The sequence below is a fragment of the Synchiropus splendidus genome, chromosome 1 (genome assembly GCF_027744825.2).
Source record: "Synchiropus splendidus isolate RoL2022-P1 chromosome 1, RoL_Sspl_1.0, whole genome shotgun sequence".
In the NCBI taxonomy this organism is placed as follows: domain Eukaryota; kingdom Metazoa; phylum Chordata; class Actinopteri; order Syngnathiformes; family Callionymidae; genus Synchiropus; species Synchiropus splendidus.
The window spans coordinates 25966931-25992240 of NC_071334.1; the positions used below are offsets into that span (position 1 = coordinate 25966931).

Consider the following 25310-nt stretch of genomic DNA (forward strand, 5'->3'; position numbering starts at 1 on the left):
TTGCTGCATCGTACAGACACAAACACTGTAAAAATGGTATTTTTTGTTTATTGTTATTATTACAAGGAAAACTAACAAGACAGAGAAAGTGTCCAAAACTGACCAAAAAATAAACAATCAAATTAGCAGTTAAATATTGAGTTGTTCTGCCATTTACCATTCAGTAGAATGCATGGGATAACCTTTTTTTTGCCTGTAACTGTATGATCTCCCAATGCTTGAGTGAGATTCCTTTGGGCACTCTGGTTCCCTCCCACTGCAGAAAAACATTCAGACGATAGTTGTGAACTATAAATTGTACATGTACCCATTCATGTACTCTCTTGCTGGTGTTGGTATCAATAAAGGTAACAGATGATGGTTCACACTAAACCATTTAGATGAAACATGTTCTTGTCTGTTGTTATGTCTACAGTCCACCTCACTGAAAACAAACAGAACGGCAGAAACATGGTGTGTCCTGCCTTGTACTGCCATGGGTGAAGTCCATACGCAGCCCTGTTAGATGTTGTCATGGTGATCGCCGGATTAGATCATGAGTCTTTTGCATAACGATTCATCCGGATTTGACGCTGCGGTCCAGATTCATTTACAGTTTGTGTTACATCACGCCAGCTGGAGGGTCACCCACATCGATGTGGTCATTGTCACAAGAAAGTGTTTTCTCAAAATAAAATACAAAATATACTGTATGTTTTTAGTACAGGAATGATAGAAGAGTGTAGCAATATTTATGATACAGTGTGAGATCCTTGCTATCACTGGAACATCTTCCCACAGGTACAAGATGATCTCTGAGTTCACATGGCCAAATCATGAGCTTCCCTCAGATAAGGACGCCGTCACCAGGCTGATGCACGGTTGTGGATTCGATCACGATGTGGCTTATGGCAAAACCAAAGTCTTCATTAGGACTCCAAGGACTCTGTTCAGTCTGGAGGAGCAGCGAGGGGAAATGGTCAAGAGGATTGTGCTTTTCCTGCAGAAGGTGAGAGGCCCATCAGTAATGCCTGACATGTTTTTCCTCTGTCTCAAGACTGGAAGACTCATCTGCACACTGAGATTACTAGAGCTGGTAAACTGAGATTGGTCAAGTCAGACACCGTAGAAGCTAATATTGAAGCATTACAAGACTTTTACCTCAAGATGAGAACCAGGCATTGCAGTGAGAGAGACCAACAAACCACATTATAAGTGAAGAAAAAGAAATGAGCATTTGTAGAAGAGAGTTTCAGTCAAAACCAGAACTGTAACTGCACCAAGATGATGGGCTTTCAAATTCGACCTGTTTAAAATACTGTGTATTACATTTTCTGAATGACCAACTGAGCCATCACAACATATTCCGAAGTGCTGTGACCTTGATGAGCATGAGTTTAAACGTGTAAAATATAGATTATTACTTGTACTGAACACCTTGTGATTCACATCAAACTCTATTGATTCCACGCTCTCAAACTGACTTCTCTTCTCTTACAATTTGATTATATCATCATGATCATCACTCAGGTGTCATTGACACTGACTGGTGTTAGTCATATCAGTTGGCCATTGAAAATGTTGCGTCTGTGCTGGGTGTAGCAGTGGAATGTCAGTCCTGAGGTCAGGTTAAGATGACGCTTCAACCAACAAGTGAATGATTAGATTGGTTGTGTGTTGACGTCTGTCAAATTCACGTGATCGTCCTCCGGGCTTAAACTGCCAGTCTAGATCAGCGGTGGGCTGAACAAGACTGGCCCCTGAGGGGCCACGTTATCTGCTGTGACTGTTGTGACGGGCCGTCAAGCCTAAAGACAGGACAGAAGACAATGTGTCATGAATTTAACTAGATTTTTGGTGCCGTAATATCAAATGAGACAAAAGTTGGAAGAAGGGTTATGATGCCATGAAATGATGTGCTTCAATTATGTTATTTGTTTATACATTATTTTATTGATGTACATTTTCTTTGGATATTGTCAACACTAAACAGCACAACAACATACATTTTGGTATTATAACTATGGAAGAAACATCTTTGTTTGTGGCCCTCAAATACACAGCATAAATGTCTGTTTTAGTCTGACTAAACGGTTGGTTGAAAGAATGGCATGTATCTCTGTGTTTTTCTCGTGGCCATTTAACCAACATGACCCAAATAGAGAATTGATTGTTGGACCTTTTTATTGATCCGTGCAACCTTGTGTGTGCAAACCGCACACACACGCACAAGCCAGCCAGATAATTCCACTCCTCCCTGAGGAGAATCTTATCTTGTATCTCCAGTATAATCACTCTTTGATATTGAGGGAAAGACCCAGAGGATTTGGCGTTTCTCCCCAAACAGACGACGTCTCATCTTCCATCAGTGTCAAGACTCAGCACACACATTCGAATGTTCCTCACACTCCCGCTGACACGTAACATCAAATAGTGGTGTGACAGCAAAATTGACTCCAGTATCCATCATGCTGCTACTCAAACAAGAATCCCAGCCGGAGTCTGATCCCCAAAAATCCCCTTATCAGCCACTGGCACACTCGTCTGCCTTCTGCCACTCCGGACCGCCGTGCCAGCACTGCTCGCACACACTTGTGCTGCGTCTGTTGTGTATTTACAGTTCAATATTAGCCCCCTCACCCACAAGAAACACTATTACCCTGTATTAATTTAAATCCAAATAATTATATATAGTGGCTCTTTTTTTGTCCGTGTTTCTTTCAAAAACCTGGTGGTGTGCAACGTGAATTAAAATTTCATTTATGACATTTATGGCGACATTTATGAGTCATAGGTTTAAATCTAAATTGTATTCCTGAAATAGTTTTGTTTTTTTTTCATCTTGCAATGTCTCAGAGTAGTCGAGACTGTCTTAGAGATCAAACGCGTTAATATCCATTTTTTTAACAGGTTAAAATGCAGAACAGTGACTGCAAGATAAAATAAAAGACTACGATCTATGAACGTCAACAAAAAAAACAGAATGTTCCTTGCTTCAAGCAAGGCATGATGATGAACACAATTACCTTTTTTTTCATTTATATTTAAATGTGCCTGCTATCTGCGCACTAATTCTCCTACCTCAAGCATATTCACTGATTTAATTGCCTATTCACACCCGAAAACAGTCATGGAATCTTCACACATGACAGCAGCGGCTCTTGTCGCCGTCCCTGCAGCAAATTAAAAGAGCATTGTCTTCCTTTTCTGTGTCTCCTCCTCATTCTATCTCTTAAATTACCATGTCGTCTCTTCTGTCGATGTCGCCTCAGGAGAAGATTGAGGAGGGGGCGGAGGTGGTGGTGGGCTGCGCTTAATCCTGCCCCTTCTTCAAACCTCCTACATTTCTGTTCCCATTTTAAGACGTTTAATCGCCAGACCAAAACGTAACTGAGTGTGACACTCATTTCAGAGGAAAGGCTTCCACTTAAAGACAGAGTCTAACAGAAGCCCCTTCCTCATCCAGCACATAAATACAGATGTCATAAATTAAACATGGAGTCCCTCCACCTCCTCTACTCTCTGCGATAGAATAAATATTTCATAAATTCAAGCTCAGCCGTCCATGACGCCGCTACTGTCTTGGCTTGTCTTGAAACTAGGAGACGAGGAATGAGAGAGACCCCAATCCTCACCCACCAGCTTCCTCCTCTGCTTTTCTCATGTTCAGTCAGCATTTTTGTGGAACTATCCGACAGATCCGTTTTAATTAACAATGTTTGATCAGAACAATGTAGAAAATGAATTTTTCCTGCAATTTAAATAGAGGATTTGGGAACTGTTGAAACAAGATTCATCCAAATGAACCATGGTAATTTTTATTGTCCATTATTAGAGGAAGGGAAAATTAAATTTAAAAAAGAAAAATAATTATACTGAGTTATTAAAGAAATCAAGTGTCTTTTGGATTGGTTTATGATAATGACCACGGGCCCAGTGTCTCCCTTTGACAAACTGTCCATGGGCCCAAATGTGTCACACACCGTTGACACTCCACTCCCCCACCCCCTGCCCTCCCTTTGTATTGACCATGTCAGTGGAAAACCAGCTCAATATCCCCAGTGGACCTGGAAACTCATGCGGTGGCATTGGAGTGTGTCACTTTCAGCATGAACAATTGGTGTCCTCATGTCAGAATCCGAGCTCATCCAGTGTACATGGGTGTAGGTGTGCGTGTACGTGGGCGTAGGGCAAAGGCGGATCGTCAAATTTGCTCACACTGCAAATTGTGCGACTGTGTTGTCCTTTTTATTGCACGAGTCAACATTAATGTACTTAATTCACCAGGCTGAAGGACGGGACTGGGTTTCCATTGCCTCTTTTTGTCTGCTCTTCATTGATCGAACAATGATTTGCAAGTGTTTGCTGATTTGGTTTTGTATCGTCGTGTTGGTCATTTAGAAATAATGCACCCAATCAAAACCTTGACCTTTTTGTCTAAATGTCTCGCTGTTCTTTGTTTTGTGTTTAACGATTTTATTTCTGTTTTGTCTTTGTGGAAATGTGTTCCATCCCAAGCGTGTAATTAAATCTATGTAATTATTGAACATTTCTTTGTGTGGCATTAACAGAGCAGTGAACACATAATTTGATCTGAGTCGCTAAGCAATTCTTAATATAACCAAATTCAGTCTTAAGAAACCCAAAAGCCCAAGTCCACATTAGTCCTGGCCCCTTGGATTCTGCGAGAGCAAGTCATCATCACAAAGAGTTCCAGCTCATTTGGATTCAATTCTCCTCTCTTTCCGAACCATCTGACACGAGGTATAAAGAAGGAGTGTGTTTAGTGGGACACACTTTCTGAAATCAAGGAGCAGGTTGCACAGTATCACTGCATTGTTGTCGTTCCATGTTCTCTGCTACCTGTCAGTCACCTGGCATTTCACTTGTTGAGACTTCTGGCAGCTGACAGTGTGGATGGAGAGCCTTGTCTTTCTTCTCAACAGTGGTGCATGTTGATTCCTGATAAGCTAGGTTGTCTGGAAAGGCTTTACATCCGTTGTGCTTGATAAAACAAACCTCAACTCTGCAATCTGTTCTGCTTGGTTAAGACAACAACAAAAAAATCTGTTTTTTATGAGCTTGTAAATCCCAGCAAGGGCAGACGCTATGATGGCAGACTCTCTAAAAGGGCTATCAGATGTGTTTATTGTCCCCCAGCATCAGGCTGGACTGTCAGGGGTGTTGTTATCGTCTTGATTTATTCACAATCCCCCAGAGTGTCGTCCTCACCGACTCTCCACCTAACAGCTCAGTTCGAGGAGCTGAAGATGTTTATGTGCACCAAGCTTGACCAGATGCCACCTGTCTCACACCTTAATGAGGCTCCTGCGCCAGTGGCTACATCTGATATATTGTTACGTTCCAATGTGTCTCACCTGACCGCATGTCTGTACCAGTGAGTCAGTTGTTGATCTGGATGTAGTGCAGTTTGCTGCAAAGACTCCACACCAGTGCTGTGTTGTCCCGAGACTATGAAGTGGAAGAGAGTTCCAGGCTCTGATGTCCAACATGGACTACATTTCAAACCAAATCCTTGGCTGAATCCGGGTTTATGGTGGTGTTCCGGGTCCAGTTTGTGTGTTAGATTTTTGCTTTTTTTTAAATTGAGGAACTATTCTAGGGCTCAGTCTTCTCACACCAGCTGAACTAATGTGCCAGCCAATGGAACATGGGCTCGTGAGACCTAGCAACAGACTGGTGACTGAATAAGAATAAGGCTTTGTCTCATTCTAGGTGGTCATTAGTTCCTTTCTGTACAAGTACAGTATCTTAAATGACTTCTGCTGGAATGCAGCGATATCGATGAACGCAATGGTGATACATTAATTTTCTGTTTCGACAATCCGGAGCTTATTATCTTTCCATTCTCATCAGGTGGAAACTGCTTCTTCCCTCCTTTTATTATGCAAATGTAGAGAATCTTTGCCGTCAGCCGCCCCCACAGGATGAAATATTCATGATCCCTGTGATTACTCTGAGGGACTGCTGCACTTTTCTCCTCAATAATAATGCTCAACAATGTTTGGAAATACATTAGACATTGATTCATGGAACACAGCCACATATGTACAATGAAATACAGGGACATATGGTGGGTGTTAGAGAGAGCTATGGATCCCTGGAGGCAAGCTGATGTCAGTTGTTCACGCATGAGCCTTGTGATGGCCAATCAGACAAATCTTCAGTGTTTTTGTGGCAGCAGAGATCAGATATCTGCTAATGTTTACTTGTATGTTTTGGTGTCACTGTGAAAAACTGCATTTGACCATTACCACACTAACTGTACAAACAAAGGAGAATGGTTGTAAACACAAGAAAGGAACCGTAGTGTAGAATACAATGTGTATAAATGAATTTAAATGTATACAATCAATAGAATATTTTGCCTTGATAAATTAACCTAACTGAAATTGCAGTTGACAAACACGTTTATCATACAAGTTGCTTGTTTGAGTTTGAAGTTATGAAATGTGCAATGAGTTTAGTTCGAAAACCTGAGCTGTGAAAAAGAAGATAAATAAGAAGCTTTGCAAATACTGTATGTGATGATTACTAGTCAGCCCGATGCTTTCACTAGTTTTTCTTATTGTTGTTCTTTGTTTATTTTCACTTGGTTTTTGGCTCAGCTACAGTGAAGTTTGACGTCTTAACTTTGCTAAATCATCTTGTGTTCTCAGGTATGGAGAGGGACTCTAGCTAGAATCAGGTATCGGAGGATGCGTGCCGCCCTTGTCATCCTGAGAGCTTATCGGCGCTACAAAGTCAAGTCCTACATCCGAGAAGTGAATCACCGATTCAGAAACGTCAAGACCATGAAGGACTACGGCCGACATGTGAAGTGGCCTACTCCCCCCAAAGTCCTTCGCAAGTTCGAGGAGGCACTCAGGAACATCTACAACAGGTTTGTGTTCAGAATGAATGAGAACTATAGCAAGCAACCTCAAGACAGCTTCACCCAACTTGGGTGCCTTTTGTGTGCTTTATGAGCTTTCAAGTTCTACTTTTGCTGTTTGGGTTTTCTCTGGTTTCCTCCGATTGACAAAATACATGATGTCTGTCTATACCGGTATGTGTTGTGTTCAGACCTGGTGACCTGTCTATTGTGTACCCTGGCTTTCACCTGTGAATCACTAAAATGATTTGTTTGTGTGCTATAATACATGACAGATTAGTATTACCAATTTGTTTTTTTCATGTAAGGAGTAAATTTACCTTTCAAATGAAAAATAAAATGTAATCATCCATGTTAAAGTCGACGCTGCATTTAGTGTTGATTTTAAAAGACTGTTGTTTTTGTTTAAGTGTTAATGGCAAACGCAAAGAAAGACAAAGAAGAAATGTTTTCCAAAATAGCACAGTCTATTGTCTCTATAGACAACATGGCCTGCAGTGAAGTTTTAGCTGCAGCTGCTCCTGTTTGAAGGGGCACTCACCCTTTTCCTGCTGCCTCTGGCTCTGGACGAGCATCGATTTCCCTTCTGTCTTCAGACAAGCATCATTTCCTTTCATCGCATCACTTTTACTCCATTTTTAGAAGCAAACTACTTTTTCAGGCCATGATGGAGACATCAGGAGTCTGTGAATGCTCACCTTCTTTGCACCGGAGGCGGCAATTATTTCGCTAAAGGAAGGAAAGCACAACTAAAATGCACAACATATGTGCTGTAGCACAAAAATACAGCTAACATAAAGAAAACGCCTTTGTCTTAATGCAGTTTTTTGTTTCTGAGCAAAGAGGCAGATTTGTTTCACTGGATTGATCCAGCCACTTTTCTTTTGTCTCCTACTCTGTTTCTGAACCTGCAGGTGGTGGGCCTGGACGCTGATCAAAACCCTGACTCCTGAAGAGACCCTGCAGGTGAGAGCCAAGGTTGCCTGCATGGAGGCGCTGAAGGGCCACAGAGCAGACATGGGGCTCCTCAGGGCCTGGGAAGGAAACTACCTGGTAAGTGGGTGGAAGAAATGTTGCAGTATTATTGGCAACAGTTTGTGTGAATGTAAATATTGTTTCGGTTTTGTTGATTACAGAAGCGAGACAATGCAGAAGCAGCCTCATCATTCTCACTGGTCTGTAGCGAACTGCAGCGGAAAGACAAATTTATGCGGATCCTCTTCTCCTGCAATGTCCGGAAGGTACATTTTGAAGGACAATATCAATATGTAACATTTCTTTAAATTGCTTCAGGTTTTTTTTTTACTCTTATTTATAAACATGCTTAATACATTTCTTCACCTGTATATAGTTTTCTTCTTCAAACATGCTCTTCAATAAACTTTTTTATCCCAGATCAACCGTTTTCACAAAGCTGAGGACCGTGTTGTGCTCATCACTGACCGTCACCTGTACAAGATCGACCCGCAGAAGCAGTTCAAGCCCATGAAGAGCATCCCACTGTACAATGTGAGACATTTGTCAAGTTTAAGTTCAGTCATGGCAACCACACAAGAGGGCCACATTTTAGCTGAAAGCAGTACAGAATATACATATTCTGTATATATATATATATATATATATATATATATATATATATATATATATATATATATATATATATATATATATATATATATATATATATATATATATATATATATATATATATATATATATGAAAGTGTGTACAACTGACCTTGTTTTAGGGACAAATAGAGCGCAGACACAACACATTGCTTTTGAAATTGTGGCAATGTTTAATATGAAATTAAAAAAGAAATTCATAAAATGCATACTGGATCCACAAACTTCTGCTGTTGATAGATTATTGTGAGGTTAAGGCTCATGGAGTGGTGGGAGTCTCTGTTTTAAATTAACATAAAATATTATTTTCTATTTTTTGTAGATTTCAATCTCAAAATGAAAATGTAAAAATGTAGTCATTATGTTGTATATTATGGCGATGACCAGGAGAATGTGTGGTGTTGCTCATGACAGTTTACGCAGAAACTAAGATAAAAAACAAGCTTGCTATCTTCATGTGATGTGACCAAGTCCCAGAAGAAAACGCCCAGTCAGTTCAACAGCTATGCTTCTCTATCCTGTAAACAGTTATCCTCCCTGTGTTTTTAACTTAAAGCTCAGTATAAACAGAACAATGCAATATTAGGACAAAAGAGAAATGAAAAAAAGCTTGTTGTCCAAGAGCCACATGACTGTCGGCCTGTGAGGTCAGATGGAGGGGCAAAGCTGCTAGCTCATAGTGGATTACTTCTGATAGGCTAGCCTAGCTGTTCTACTCTTTATGTACAGGTGCTGCCGCAGGGCAGCACTGATGGATGGTCACCGTCTGCCAGTGGATTTATGCACCAATTAATGTGGCGCTGCAGCAGCCAGACCCTGCACGGCCGCGTTGTTACAAATATGGTTTGAGGTGAACAGTGCAACATCTGCTCGCTTTCAGTGACTCATCTTTGCCTTTTCCATATCTCACTTCTCACTGTGTGAAGTATAGTTCTCTCCTCCTGCTGTTGTCATGCCAACACCCCCATGAGACTGTGTTGTCAAGGATACGGAGCAGCAGGGTAGATCAGCTGATGTCTGGTGTCATTCAGGCCTGTGCTCATGTCAGTGTGCGGTGAACGTGTGCACCGTTTTCACTTGAGCGAATGCGACTTATTCCTCGGATCACCTGAAATCTTTTAAACACAATCCTTCGTCCTTTCAGTCCCACTTGGACTGGACTCAACAAAGGCAGTTCACCTCTCCGTAAATGATCCCGCAGTAGCCAAATATGAGAGTCACTGATTCTATTGGTGCCTCATTCATGCTTGCCTGCTGGGATGTTGTTATATAATGGAGAACTTCCTCCCTGAAGACCTGACACTGGTCCAGAGGTGGACTTCAATAAATCAGAGCAGAGAAATAATTAGAATTAGTGCATAGTCACTGCTCAAGTGAGTGTTTGATGGCTTGCTTAGGTTAACTTGTATGTATCGTACAGCATAAGAATTTATTGCCACGCAATTAAAAGCAACAAACCGCTCATTTTTTTAAATTTTGTAGTACACAAAACTTGCAGACTAAAGGTGTGAGAGAAACCAAAGTAGCCACTGAATGTTTGTATGCTGAAGTAATTCACATCACTTGTTACATACAAAACAGGCAGTCCTTCAAATGTTGGAATATTTATTCTCCAATATTCTTTTTTTCCTTTTTTTTTCTTGGTAATGACTCAAGACGCAAATCTGACAGTGAATAAACAGTTGTGAATCATTAGTAATCTAATTAGGATATTGAGGCTGTTCCAATCAATTAATCCTCTAATATAAATGTAAATGTATTCGGCTGGTACTAATTAACCAGAGATTCCGACACACACACACACACGCGAGCCGCACGCACGCTCATGCACGAGTGCGAGTGTGAGTCTGAGCTCGTAAGGCTTTAGGAGATGTCTGTTTCGTCTCTTTCCTCGACTGAAATGATAAGTGATCATGGAAATGATAACGCTGACTGTCTCTCCCAGGCGTTTTCCACATCCCGCCATGCTTCAAGACATTAAACAAACGTCTAGGAATGAAAGAGTTGGGATTGTAAGGGAGGCTGGGAGTGATAAAAACTGAATTAACAAGATGCAAGATTAAATCCCTCATGTCTCCACAGCGTGTGAAATTATTGGTTTATTCCTGTTGTTTACCTCAAAACGCTGAACCAACAACATGTCGATGTTGTCAAGTCAAGAAAAACACATTTGATTGGTCCTACAAGATGCTGATCAATATGTCTTTGTTTTATTTTTACTCTGTGGACACTATTATTTTCACTCATACAGTGATGTTGAACTTGGTCTTTGATGACAATGAAGGTTGTTATGTTCTATTATTTTTTGTTTACCTTCAGTTCTTATCTCAATGGTTTATTCTGCTCTTAGTATTTATTTTTTTCATTTGTTTTTAATACTATAATATAATGGTATCTATGTGTTTCCTCGCAGGTGTCAGGGCTCAGTGTGTCTCCAGGAAAAGACCAGCTGGTGGTTTTCCACACCAAAGACAGTAGAGATCTGGTGGTTTGTCTGCAGGGCATGAGGCCCCCAAATGAGAGTCGCATCGGAGAGCTGGTGGGAACCATGCTGAGCCACTTCAAGACGTGAGTTGAGATCTGTGCAAATCTCCGGTTGATGATACATAACTTGCAAAAACAATTTTGTTTGGTCTGTTTTTGAGCCGACATTGCGTGACTACTTAGTTATTCGACAATATTGAGAACAGAGATTGGAATTGAGTTGTTGAATACTAGGTGACCAAAGTACGTAAAGTGCCATCATCGCTTTGCTCCAGATAAATGTGATGATCTCGGATTCAGCGTTGATCCATTCTGTGTTGGTATAGTTTTGCATGACTATTGTGTAAACTATCATGTGAACTATTGCTACACCTAGTGTAGGTTACTGTAGTAACAGAGGCAGATGTGAGTGATCCAATTTGGTGAGTGTATGCGTGATTCTGCTGGTGTGTGTGTGCGCGCATACATGCCAGTCCATGCTTCGACCTTCACCTCTCCTTGAATCTGCTGGCCCAGCAGCAGTAGCTGATGACAGAAATCACCACCTCTTTCTGGGATATCATAGTGGTGTCAGAGCAGAGTGGTACCTCTCCTGTTGTTGTGATGCATTTGAGTGCACACCTGTACTTTTGTTCCCAGATGAAAGTGAATAGCTTCTGAATAGCTTCTTCGGTGTGATCCTCTCAATCTGGTTTAGCACTTTTTTTAACTGTGCTCCCCATCCTCATCTTCCTCGTCTCCCTCTTCCCTGTCTCTCCCTCGCCTTCCACTCTAGATGGGAGGCGATCAAATATTTAAGGCATTGCTGCTGCCGCTGCTCAGGTCTATTTTTAGAGGAGATGCCACCTCCTTACTTTCTCTGTCTCTCTCATGGATCCAGCACTGCAGTGATCCCTTCATTCAACACCCGCAGAGTAGCGCTCCAAGCATGTTCGTTCCTTTTTCTGGTGTAGAGCATGTTGTTATTACACTTTTCCACCTTTTCAACTGACCTGCTGTGATTGAGCACTTGTTTTGTTGCTTTGCTTTTATGTTTCTCTTCTTGGATGCTTTATTGTTTGTCACCTTCACGAGTTTGCATTCTTTGCCTGCAGAGTCAGGGACAAATATATGACTTGAACATGTTATCATAAGAACTATTTTAACTCTTCTAATACTCTACAACTTAGAGCTACGGTCCCTCTTACTTTGATGATTAGTATTACTGTAGTACTACTAATTCTTTTGCTTGAACCAGTGTTTACCTATATCAGCATTCGCTATTTAAAAAAAAAAGTCTCACATTTGTAAATGGAATATATATTTGTCATGTTTGGTAATGTAATGGGTTGAAACAAACTAGGTTGTGCACCTAGGCCACATAGTTTGCTACATTGTATATGGAGTTCATAGATTCTACTGGCAGTTTATTTAGCATTTAGATGTATTTTTTTATATTTTACTACTTGTCAGTGTCTACATCAGTTGTATACTCTGCATCACAACTCCCCACCTGCATTGACTGATCCATCCCCACCTGCAGTTGATCATCGATGCTTCAGTTTTGTTGATCAGTTTCAAGGTATAAATGAAAATGTGTTTGTTTGCGGTAGTATGTTGTTGTTGTCCAACAAATGACAGATGAGTGTGTTCCCTGAAGACTTAAGCGGATGTTTTTTTTTCCTTGCAACATCTCTTGATGTGATTATCCGATGCGTATGTGGGTTGTGTAACGTGCTGCTCGATTGTTGGCTTCTTAAAAAAAAAAAACAACATTGGGAATTTGTTTCCATGGCAACTGACTTTGGCTTTAACAACGATCAGTGGTGTCTCATAAAATTCCCCTGAGATTGATTGATTTTTCTGTGTGTGTGTCACTTGTGATTTAATTAGCCATGACCTGCTGTCTTCTGGCGATCGAAGGAAGATCTTAGCTTACCCACATTTCACTTTGAGAGATTGTTGTTTGAATAATTCTGGAAGATTTATTATTGTTTCTACAGATTTTCGTTCAGTTACGTTGTTGTATTGTTCCATTTCACTTTAATCAGTGTATGTTCTTTCAGTTATACAGTTACAAAGTGAATGACTTATGTTGGTATTTCATTGTATCCCACATGGGTCTCCACTTGACCTTTTTTTAGTACCACATAAGAATTAGCGGTTTGAGAATCTTTTTAAAGCCTCATATGAAGCTGTCATGGATGCTTACTATAATGATCCACGCGCTCATTTAACTATCTGCTGCTTTAGTTTCCGGAGGCTTGGATTGATAGGCCCTGTGATCCTCCTCCCCATCTATTAACTGTCCAGATTCGTGTGACAGATGCTCGTGTCCATTCATGCTTCTGTCAGCCCTCCTGCTCCATCCGTCCATCCGCCATCTGCATGAGTCAGCACTAGTAGGCAGTAAACAGTCATTCATTGATCCACCAGAGAGAGGTGGTTCTCTGACCTTCTGCCTTTAAGTCTGGACCTGCAAAGAGATTAGGAGGGTTTTGTGATGGCAGGTAGATGGGCCAGGCAGATGCTCAGATGTTGTCCTATCACTGAAGAATAATGAATATGGCTTATCCTGATGAAGTCGACATTTGTTCATAATGTGTTGGACATTTATCTGCATAGATTGCTGTCGACCATGTTGTGACTCTGAAGCTATTCAGTTTAATTGAAAAAGCAATAAGAATAATACATTTTTTCTTCAACAACTTCAACAATCATCATTTTTGTCTGTGTGCAAGTATGTGTGTGCGTGTGATTTTGCAGAACCCTCTAGACCCATTGACTCGCACAGATTGAACATATTGTCTCAGGAATTAACATAAAAACACGTCCTCTACATTGTTCACTTGGCGAGACAAAAACACCAGCAGTGTGTCTCGCTCACCAAGGTCGTCCGTTCTGCTGAATCAAATATTTCAGACTGATAAACGTCTTCTCCTCTCTCTCTCATTTCCTCCATCTCCATCCATCACCCCTCCTCCCCTCTATTGTTTTTCACCTCACATTCCTCTTCATCCTCCCTGTCTCTCTCTCTCTCTCTCTTTCCCTCCTTTCTGGGGCGCTGCGGATGCAGTTGCCATGGTGACCACTGGCTCCATGTTTGCCTGGTAGGATCCATTAATAACTGTGCTGGCTGGAGGAATAATGGTGCAGACTGCAGGACAGTAGATGGATCCACTAGAAAGAACCAAGGATCAAAAACGGCAACCAGACTGTCAGAAGGATACACATTTTGTGCTTACAAATAGTAACACGCATATGCAGCAATATTGGCGTGTAAGCATTACTGTGGTGCTTCAAAGTAATGTCCCATAACTGTGTCCAGCTGAATTATACTTGACCTATTTGGTCTGTGTTATGCTCATACATTGTGCAACTGTACATTCATGATAACCTACTACAGAGGTTTCTGACTTATATCACTTTACCCTGTCTTTGTAGCTGGTCCCTGACCATGTTTCTCGGAACATGTTTGTTGGACCATGTCCATAAGCTGAAAAGCCACATGGTTTTGTGAATAGAGAGATGGCCGCAGACACAACAAAGGGAACATGTCACCGGCAACAACACATTGCTCCTAGCTGACATTCTCCCTGAACACTGTGATCCAGGTCACGGCAACTGTTCTTTTAGCCAGTGAGTAATAACAAAAGCACAAACATAATTTTGAATCTCAGTAAGAGTCTTGACCCAGTGTGTTTGCTATTGTGTGAATCAAACAAAGTGAGGTTGTTGTTCGACTATGACTCTGCGGGCTGCTGCAGAAATGTAGGTCAGTGAGATGTGCACAATCGCCCGTTTCTTTCATTCATTCAGCACCTCTGACACCAATGTAGCATTTCAGATGAGATTAAAAACACCGTCACACAGACTTGTATCACAGCACCCGCCACCTCCTCCCACTCCTGGCTGCGGCACTGATGAGAAGAGCAGGTCTCCCTACTGCCCCACATAACAGCGGGTCTCCTATTTTGGTGATATGTTTTGTGAACTTGCGTGCAGTACTCACTTAATAATCTGAAGTTATATAACATTTCTGCGTTGGGATTAACCAACAGTAAGATTCTTAGTGGCAGAGCAGACAATGAGGCGAGTCTGCATCCATTTGTGTCCCCCTTTTCCTATTCAAAACAACATACCACGGTCTTCACGATTGCAAGACAATTTGAGATGTTATATGTTCAGTATATGTTCTGTTTAACATACATGTGTGTGTTATTATCTGTGGACTTTCTGTAAACCTGTTTCACAGTCATTGGTAGTTTGCTTCCCATGGAGCTCCAAAAAAATCTGGGATACTGGTTTGCTGCCAAAAATGAGCGAGTGAAAATGTAAATAGTAAATCCTGGGACTGTAATAGCACAAAGGCAGAAGTCATTTGCTTTAGAAAGCCACAAGTAAGTTATGAAGTACTGAGAATTTTTACAAGAAAAATGAGACTAATATGTGACTTTTATTTGAAAAGGTTGTTTTTAAAATTCATGGGAACTGAAAAAAGGGTGTATGAAAAAATATAGAATCATGTTTGAATTCAATTATTCCGAAGGAAATGACCACACATGAGTTTTGATCTATGTCAGTCAGGCGTTGTGTGTGAGTGTGTGTTGTGGACGCTGCTGCCTGCAGTCGCCTGCACCAGCACACGGTTGGGTCTGGGCTGTCAGTCTGATCTGGGCAGTAAAGCACAGTTCTGTCTATGTCTGTGCGAGCTGACGGTCGGGGTCGTTCTGCCACAGTGACAAAGATTGCGGCAGAGACGGTTGGCAAATATTTTCTTCACTACTGTTACTAGCAAACAACGATCCTCAGTTACCTAAATTATAGAAAGGTCACCACACATCAACACTGATGTGGATGTGCTTATCACATTTTGTTGGCTGCATCACAGTTATATTTAATGTAATTATAGCAAGTGGCAGATATGAGAGGCAGAGCCAGAGTTGTCATGACTTATAGTGCACACATTAGATTCAGCCAGGCCCATTACAGCTGCCGTCTGATGTGAGGACATAATTGTGTCGAAGTTTAAGCCTCTCTGTAAGGATCATTTTTGCATGGATTAGCTGGAGGCTCATTTATGAGGCTGTAACTCTATCAGCCCTCAAATGTACCCTGCGGGAGCCTTGCACTCATTACATTGTATTTTAAAGGTGTGTCAGAAACCAAGATTGTTCAATTAAACAGCCTCATTTGCATACTGATATGTCTCCTCTTGAAAGGTTGCAGCATGTAGGCACTGGTTATATATATATATATATATATATATGTGTGCATTACTGTATGTGCTCCAGCGTTGCGCTGTCACTTAAGATAAAAGCTTTTCTTAAGTGCTACATGAGGCTACAGGCTGTTTCATACATCAGGTCTCCTCACTGACCTCCACATTTAACCTGCAAACTCGCATGCTTCACCCAGCAACAGCACATTCTCCCACTCACTGCCTGGCCAATGGTGGTTGACTGTATCTCTCGCCACTCTTCTTTTGCATCCATCCTCTGCTCTCCTTGTCTGACTACGACTCCCGTCCTCTCTGGCCATCAGCCTGACCTCATTTCCTCATACCTTCATCGCCCCTCTCCAAATCTTCTCATCAGCTCCACTTTGCTGCTGCCCTCCATCTCGTATTATGAGTTAATCCTCCTCTGACACCTACTACTCTACATTTTATCCTATATTTAAGCCCAACGTCACACTTGTCCTTTTGACCTCGAGTATGTCATTTTTAGTAATTAATGCAATATAGAATTAGAAGTTACCGAGGGTTTGTAAAATATGTTTTTAATTGTTAATGTAGAATAATTAAACCTATATTGAGTGCCAGATTAACACGTTTTTCTCTGTCCTGTATATATGTTTTATTCCTTGATCCAGAAATCTACTTATTCTTCATTTTAAAATGTATAACTTTTATGTCTACATATTTTTGTTAGTTCTTCAATGTCTTGCTCTGTTAGAAATATATCAGTTTTGTGGGGGTGAAATCACAACAAGATGGACTCATATAGCCCATCGTTGTACTATAGATTGTCTTTTACAGACTCTTAAACTCTATATATTTCAATTGTTTACTCTTCTGAGGTCGACTGCTCAATAGGGAGCAGTTCGTGTGTCAGCTGATGAAAACAGATGCACCTCTGATTGATTATTGATCATCTTCAATGAAAGGACTTGAGCCGATCAATGAGTCAAGTGTCTCCTCCCAGGAATGAGCGACTAATCATCTTATATTTCTCTTCTGACCACTTGATCTCTACTTGAAATAAACCTGACTCATCTGCAGCATCTAATGCAGGGGAAACAGACTGAAGGCCTGTGACCTCCTGCTGTGCATCAGTAATGGCCGGCGCCTGGGCCACTGACTTCACCATCTGTTGAGTGTCCCCCTTGAGACTTGGGCTTTGTCGTATTTCCGGTTCTGTTGCGTCTCCCACTGATATCCTTAAACACTGAGGTGTAGAGGTGAGACGTGTGTCCTTTTGTCTTCTGTCGTCTCCTCCTGTTATTGATTATTCAGACAGTTTTCCACAGTCTCCAGATGCCACAAGGACGACATGCCTCCACTCCATTGTTGACTCTGCTGAGACACGGTTGCAGTTGAATTACACAGTTTTTGTCAGGCCTGTGACTGCATCTCAGCTTCTCTACTTTGTCTAAGTTTGGAGAATCTGTACTATTACTTCAGAAAGAAAAACACAAAATAAGAAACCGTTGTTGACAATGAGAGTCGGCCTTGTCATAGAGTAGTGCTCTGTGAGTATCATATTCCAAAGGAGAAACTTTCTGCCAAGCAAAAGTACTTTGGGGTCAAGGCTGACAGCCACTCTTTTCATATACAGCAGCTATGAAGTGAGGCATGTGAAGAAAACTGCTGCATTGGTCTATTATTCATGTATCTGCAGTGGTGCTAATTATAGACCTGAAAGTGTTTAAAAAGAACCCGAAGCTGATGAAGGCAAGCAGGTTTCACCTGCTGAGGCTGGTATCGTGGCTTTTTTTTGTCTGTGGCAGCAACCAACATCTTTGCTCCCGATAGCAGCACGTGAGATGCATGATTCTGCCATGTGAGGTGGTGCGACCGTGTTGAAAGTGAGAGGCGGAAATGCTGCGTCGTCTGGTGCTCAATGCAAATAGCTGCTGTTGAGTAGGAGGAACGAAGGGTGAGCAGTCTAAGATGACTCTCTGGAGATCAGCATTGGGGAACGTGTCACGACAAACAAACAAACATGGAGTGAAGTGGCTTTTACTATACATTCTATACATTGAAAAGGACCAAGACATCTCACATGGGTGGCCAAAAGGCAACCAAACATGCATGCAGGTAGTGGATCCAAGTACCTCCATCCTTCCCATTCCCAAGTCACAATAGTCCTTTCTTTACTGTGTCTGGTTTGGCGGCGTTCATCTATCAGACTTTTTTTTTTTCTTAAATCACCTTGCCCTGTTCTTACAACTATGTTTTTTAACCATTAAAAGAGTTGAGTGTCATTTAGTTCGACACAAATGCAGGAAGGGCTAAACATTTCTTGTGTACTTCGATATTTAATACATTTTAGAGTTGACTGACACACATTTCTTTTAGTTTACATGCTGCCCTATGTTTTATAGCTCCTGGTTCTTTTTCCTACATTAGGCAGTAAGGGAATGAAACAGCTCTTTTGATTGCATAGCTTGCAGACTCTTGGTCTATTTGAATCCAATGTTACCCGCTGGATTTCCCTGCTTTGGCTCTATTTTTGCCCCCCTATCTTATTCCCAACAGAGAAAAAAGGTCGACTCTTCCATCTGCTTAGAAACAGTTGTGTTATATCTTATTTCTTCTCACAACAGTCTCAATCAGATGATCAGATTAAGGAATTTAAAAATTGAATTTGAAGGCTTTAAACTGAGGCTCTTTTTTGTAATGGGGCTATTTTTGTATTTAAGTATAAGGCAGCACATTACTGAAGATGCTTTACAAGGTTTTCATCTTGAAATGCACCTATAGGATCATTACATTAGAAGAATGAACCAAGAATGGAGTTTTCCCTCAGTCTGATTCTTCCTATTGTTCCTGAAGAAACAACATGGCACCTGACTTGTAAGTTCAACTGGAGGTCAGCTTAACTCCTCTGGACCCAAAAGTCAGGCACCTTCAAGAGTGTTGGGAAAGTCAAAGGTTCCTCTTAATCATATCATAATTGGCATGACGCTCCCTGTCTCCCATCTCCCCCCAGCCTTCCATATAAAGAGGATGCACCGCACTTTTGGGACAGAGTGGACTTACATGCCATTAAAGGGCAAAGACACTACTGGGGGCAGGGGAGGGGAAACAACTGATTTTCCACTCAGAGAGGCTGTACAGTGAGGGACTGAGTGCGCCCTCTGGGTCTGGACCAGCCAGTGAGCACAAGATCCAAGACATCTATAGTCGCTTCTATGTGTTGTTGTTGTTGTTTTTTTTAAATCCAACTGTTTTATTATCAGATCTGTTGGATAAAAACACACTCACTGCACCCTGGAGGTGCTTGGTAGTGATTCGTGTGTGTGTGTGTTGCACTAACCCTGCTTGCCCTTGACAAACAGAGACCGCCCCTCTGGCATTTAAGCAGAGACGGTGAGCTGCAGGAGTAATGGGATGAGCCATGGACAGTGAAACGCATTACACACAGTAGCTCTGGCTGGCAGCCATGACAGATGGGGGTGCTCGGTTCAGGGGGGGTTGTCATGGTAACCAGCATCAGCGCTTCTCGGAGTTGTCCAAAAAGTGCACACTTTGCTGAGGGGTGCAGAGAGCGTGGGCAGCGGAGCCTGTTGTTTATGACTTAATGTTGCGCAACAAGTCGTGAGGTCCTCGACTGGTTTGCCAAGTATAGATATGAATGATGGGAAGAGGCAGACTGAAGAGGATGCTTTTCCTTCCGGAGTAGTGCTATTTTCTTTGGCTGTGTCTTTTCATGGCCTTGGAGATGTTGTTGTGACCTGGCAAACTCACCTGCTCTTCGGAGTATTTTATCATCTTTATTTCTGCTCATCTTCAACCATCACGCAAGATTGTGCTCTTTAACCTTCAAACTATTGCATTTGAATGATCGAAAACTATATTTAAACTGCCGTGCTAGTTCGACTGAAGCCTTGCTTGAAGAGCTTCAAGTGAGCCACGAATAGGGCACATTGTGAACATATTGACCCTCAGTTTAAAATGGTTGTTCTGAAGTGTTTTCTTTTTGATTTGGAACAGCCTTGAAAAGCCACATCTGCAGTATTGTATTGAATTTTCAAATATTGAAAAGATTTTCATTTGCTGCTCTTTGAATGTGACATATTTGACATGTTTCTTTTTTAATTCTGTATATTCGACAAATTTCACTTCAGCCTTGCGGACTGGAAAAACAAAGAACATCAATATCATTTCTTTGATATTCCTTTAATCACCTTCTCTAATCTCCTTTCTCCAGCCTTCTGTCTTCATCTCCCTGCCCTCAAAAATTAAGTTTTCTGCATGTCACTCCATCATCGATCCTGTTTAAGAGTAAACGAGGCAAAGAACACGTTCTCCGAACAAGAGACGACAGCCACTAAAAGCCAATCACCAGCCATGCGTCAACTCTGTTACAGCATATGGATCATGCCGTCCATGGGCCCAGTCGACTTCTCTTCTGTCATTTGTCTTCGTTTTCCTGGCCTGTGTGCAGAACCCAGCGCACATTAAGTCATGTGATCTCCATGCACATGCTTATTTGCATATGTGCTTGCAACATCTCGATCAATACTCTGCAGGGTCACTCTAGCTAACTGTGTGTGACATCTGGCTCTTTTCTGTTGACCTAAAGTGGAATTAGACAGCCACTTTCGATGTTGTGCATAAGATCAATGTTTTTTTCTGTTTAAAATATTTTTCATGTTTTCTTGTTTTATGTTTCCAGTCACAAGTAACCCTTTTTATGTGACTATTTCTTGTTATTCATCTTCTTTTCCATCTGCCATTCTTTTTCAAGCTAAATTTACTTTCTTTTTTTGTATTCATCAACATTTTCATACCCTACTTTCACTATAATATCAATAGTTTATTTGTTATTTATTATTCATCGCTGAAAGGTTTCTCTATCATTTAAAGGTCCAGTCGAACTGTAATATCATTTCATTGTTTTCCTCTTCATTCTAACTTGGCTCCTTGTATTTGACCTTTAAAATGCACTTCTGGATACTGCCGGCATGAAGTGCCCACCACTGCAGCGGGGGGGGGTGGAGTTAGCCCCTCTGACCCTTTCTACGTTCCACACTCCATTGACCCACTGTTAAAACCAGAGTATTGACTTGGCCGGCTGCTTTTAAACATACTGTATTGACTTTAAAGATCTAAATTTGTTTTGAAAATGGTTCTTCTAACCATGTAAGGGTGACTGGTTTTATGGCTTGTTGGTGGTTGATATATTGCTGTTTTTTGGGGTTCGCTGGGCACAGTCTGTGGACAAGATGCCTCTATATCTCTCAGTGGAAAAAGGGACTGAAAAAAGGCCGAGGTCAGAGTAGAAATGACCATTGACAGTTGCCCAATCAAACGATGACCCAGTGTGTCCGGTAAAGAAAGACATGATCTTCTACTGTTCTCCAGTAGAGTGAGCTAGAGGGAGCATTGACGCCAACAGAACCACAACGGTACTTCTCATACTGATCACTTGCAGTCAGACAAAATTTGCTCAGAAACGTACACACACTCTCCAGCCAAAGGAAGGTGAGTCAGTCAGTCTGCAGCCCTGACCTCGCCACATGACCTGACCCAGACTGCCAAAAAAGAATAGACATGATATAGTCAGAGACTTGAGTTCATGTTTAGAAATACAAATGTATTTTTAGTGTAAATCCTGAATGAATGTTCCTATTCATGATCTAATCATTCTCTCTGTGACATTTATGAAACGGCAATTGGATTGTTTACCTTTCCGTAATGTGATTTGAGTGTGATTAATATAGCTCACCAGTGTGTGAATAAATTGAATGGTTATGCGTTACTGACGTGAAGCCAGTGATTTATTGCCTCTGCAGCATCTCTCTCTCTCTCACACACACACACCCACACAACACGTCTGTGTGTCGTGTGCATACAGGAGAGCACATCCGTGCGAGTTGGACGTTAGAGAATGATCATTTCACGTCCAGGACACTTTATATTATATCACCCAGGTTGTGTTGATATTTCATTTCCTTCTCACCTCTGTCTCTTTTCACTGCAGTGAGAAGAGGAAGCTGCAGGTCAACATCACCAGTCCGATCCAGTGCAGCATGAACGGCAGGAAATGCACCGTCATCGTGGAGCCCAAGATCAACCAGCCCCAGCCGGACTTCACAAAGAGCAGATCCGGTTACATCCTGGCTGTTCCCGGGAATTAGATCAGTGGCCGCAGAGTCGGGATGATGGCTCCCTTTCATGTTCCTGAAGCTGCTGTGATAATGTATCCCTGACTGTGCCAAAGCTCACCTGTTCATCTGGCCAGAGCTCGTGCCCGAATGGCTTTGTCCAACAAAGGTTTTGTCCAGTGCAATATTTCTTTCTTTCGATTCGCTGAAGCCATTGTCAAAACCACTGACGTTGTGTCCAACGATTCTAAAGTCATAACCCTAAAGAGGAAGGAGTGATATATTTAAAGACGGTCTACAGCCGTGACTGAAATTAAATGGAAACCTGTGCTTTAAACATGAAAGCAACTGCACCTGACTGTGTCACGCAGCAATGCGATGTTGATATCTTAAAAATCATTTAATAGTTTCATGTTTTTTCTAGACCTACACCCTCATTGTCCAAACCACCGTGGCCGGAAACAGAGAGAGCGCCCACCGTTCTGTAGCAACCTGACCCCGTCTGCGATCATGTGCGTGTGACAGATGTACACGATATGTATACGATTGACGTCTACATCTGAGTTTTCTTACTGAATGAGTTCAGCAGTCCCCATCTTCCAGCTCCCGTTTCTCCACCTGAACCCTGTACAGCTTTAACAAGTACATTAAAGGCGCCTGATGTTTGTTGCCTAGCAACGAGGTGTCATAGACCAGGGATGTGTAATCCCATGTGAACTACAGTCACACTCTCGTTTGTGCTGGGTGAATAGTCTAATGACTTATCACGGACATAAGCGGATCTGGATTGGCCAGCACTCGACAGACACTCTCACATTCAGCTGAAAGAGTGTGTGAGATGTTGCGGTGCGTTTGTTCCTCACTTTAACCAGAGTGACAACAGGCAGGCGTGAAGATGTAGACAGACATGGCTTACTCTGACGTCACACATCAGGATCTTAAAACTGCACCATTTCTGCACGTCAAGGATTTTACATTAATGTCCAATAAGACTCTGAAGAAGTCTCACATGTTCGACCTTTACTGCTGTGATTTCTTTAAAGCCACTTAAACTGCCACCTTTGAGTCACTGTAGTCATGGGTCCAAGAACAGAAACATTTAGCCGGAGACAGGAGTGTGTTGTGTCTCAGAAAGTAATGATACATGAAGGCTCCTTTGTGTATTGTGGTATTTGTTTGAGTTGCCAGTTTTAGCTTCCACAGAACCGATCCTTGACCTGGGTCAGTTCTGCGTCAACCCCCTGTGCTGTTTGATCTCTGTTGGTCACTAAAACACTGTGGGTGGTGAGTCATCTGGCTGTTACAGTTCCTCACACTTCAGGAGGAGGAGGAGGAGGAGGAGGAGGAGGTGGAGATTCTTGCATCCAGACTGAGGCAGGGCTCACGGGGTGTGTGGACTATTTGTAGAGAGGCTGTGGTTGGCTTCAGCAGGAAGTCGTTAGCCGGCGTGTTGAGCTGAAGTCTCCTAATTGTGTTTTCTGACGGTGCGTTTGTCTTAATGAGGTTGTAAAGAGTCTTTGTCCTCTGAAGGTGCTCCCCAGCAGCTACCAGGCAGACCGAGGTTTGATGCGGGGAAATGGAGCTGTGGAAGAGCTGCTGCTGCAGTGTGTGTCCTCCAGCGTTGTAATCTCCCACCGCCTTGCTCTCCCCCTCTCATCATTAGGACGGAGTGCATGTCACTGTTCACTCCAGCACTTCCCCAGAACATGAGGGGCTTGGTCTCGCTCTGCCTCTTCTCCCCCCGAATTTACACTCTTCACCCTCCATCACTTCATGTCTCTCCCCCTATCCAATTCTTTGGCCCTGCAGGCCAGTGCAAAGCCTCCTGTTGTCTTCTGCAGGGCTTTGTCTGGCAACATCGTATCGCTGTGGCACCAGGTGTCAATATTGATAGAGTTAATTTAAATATGTTATGGACATAATATTCTTTTTTTTTGTTGTTGTTTATGATGAAATGAACGAACATAGATATTAAGCTGAGACAAATCGATGCAACAATTGTCTTTTGTTGCACTAAACAAAACCCTTGTTTCGACAACATTTCCCCAACATTCGAGTAACACAACTTACAGTCGATAAAATGGCAAAAATCGGTAGTGTTAGAGGGGATCAAGTCAATGTGTAATGTGTTTGCAATGAATGAAGTCAAGATCATGTGAAAGAATGTCTGAATATTTAGGTTTTTTTGGATAGATGAAGGATATAAATGATAAATCCAATGAGCAAGCATTTTATATATATATATATATATATAGTGACAAATTGGTGACAATTGTTGCAGTTGCTGAAATCCAAACCTAGATGTGGAAGCAAGGGATGTGAATGAAATTTTCCTAATACAGTGAAGGCAGATGTTTATTATTCTTTAAAGTCAAGATCAGCACATCTCAAAAACTAAAATACAGTACACTGAATGTGTACGTTCTGGGATTTTGTGTGGCCAATATTGACAAAATGTATTGCTTATCTTTTATAATCTTCATTGACAGCACATAGTGTTGTTGGTTTTATTTCTGATCGTCTTCACAGAACCAGTCTACAGTGATTTACTCATGGTGTTGTGTTTTAGCCATACAAACAGTTTCATCAGGACATTACTGAGGCTTAGTGCCATCGATGTCACTCCTTGTGTTTGTAACACATTATTTTGTTTCCCGCTATTTTTAAGTCATTTTTCAGTCTTGTTGCGATATTTATTTGCTGTTTTTGATGGAATATATGGGGGAAAAAAGCATCACTTGTTGAATAAGTGCCTTATTTTGTAAAATAGCGCCTGTAATAATTCACCTGCAATTTTTTAAATGTAAAACAGCTGCGGTATGATTTGAGGTAATATTTTCTGCAGTACTTTTGTATTCAGCGATGTTAAGTGGTTTATGTTTTTCTAATCAGTTTTATTAATAAATATATTTGCTTTAGTAGCCGCATCATTTGGTGTTTTGCTTCCTTCCATATGTTTCTTGCTTGTCTAAGCCGGCTGTGCCTGCGGTGTCCCAAGCTTGTCGTCGGT

General features: G+C 41.7%; 1 protein-coding gene across 1 annotated transcript in view; it reads left to right on the forward strand.

Annotated features, from left to right (window-relative positions):
• Positions 1–25230, forward strand: part of myo1d (myosin 1D) — a 49767-nt gene extending 24537 nt beyond the window's left edge. Inside the window, exons 16-22 of the mRNA XM_053853549.1 lie at positions 781–988; positions 6660–6883; positions 7789–7927; positions 8011–8115; positions 8270–8383; positions 10914–11068; positions 22177–25230. Of these exons, the coding sequence (XP_053709524.1) occupies positions 781–988; positions 6660–6883; positions 7789–7927; positions 8011–8115; positions 8270–8383; positions 10914–11068; positions 22177–22333 (1102 nt within the window). The 3' untranslated portion in view covers positions 22334–25230. The remainder of the gene's footprint in view (positions 1–780; positions 989–6659; positions 6884–7788; positions 7928–8010; positions 8116–8269; positions 8384–10913; positions 11069–22176) is intronic.
• Positions 25231–25310: the final 80 nt, after the last annotated feature.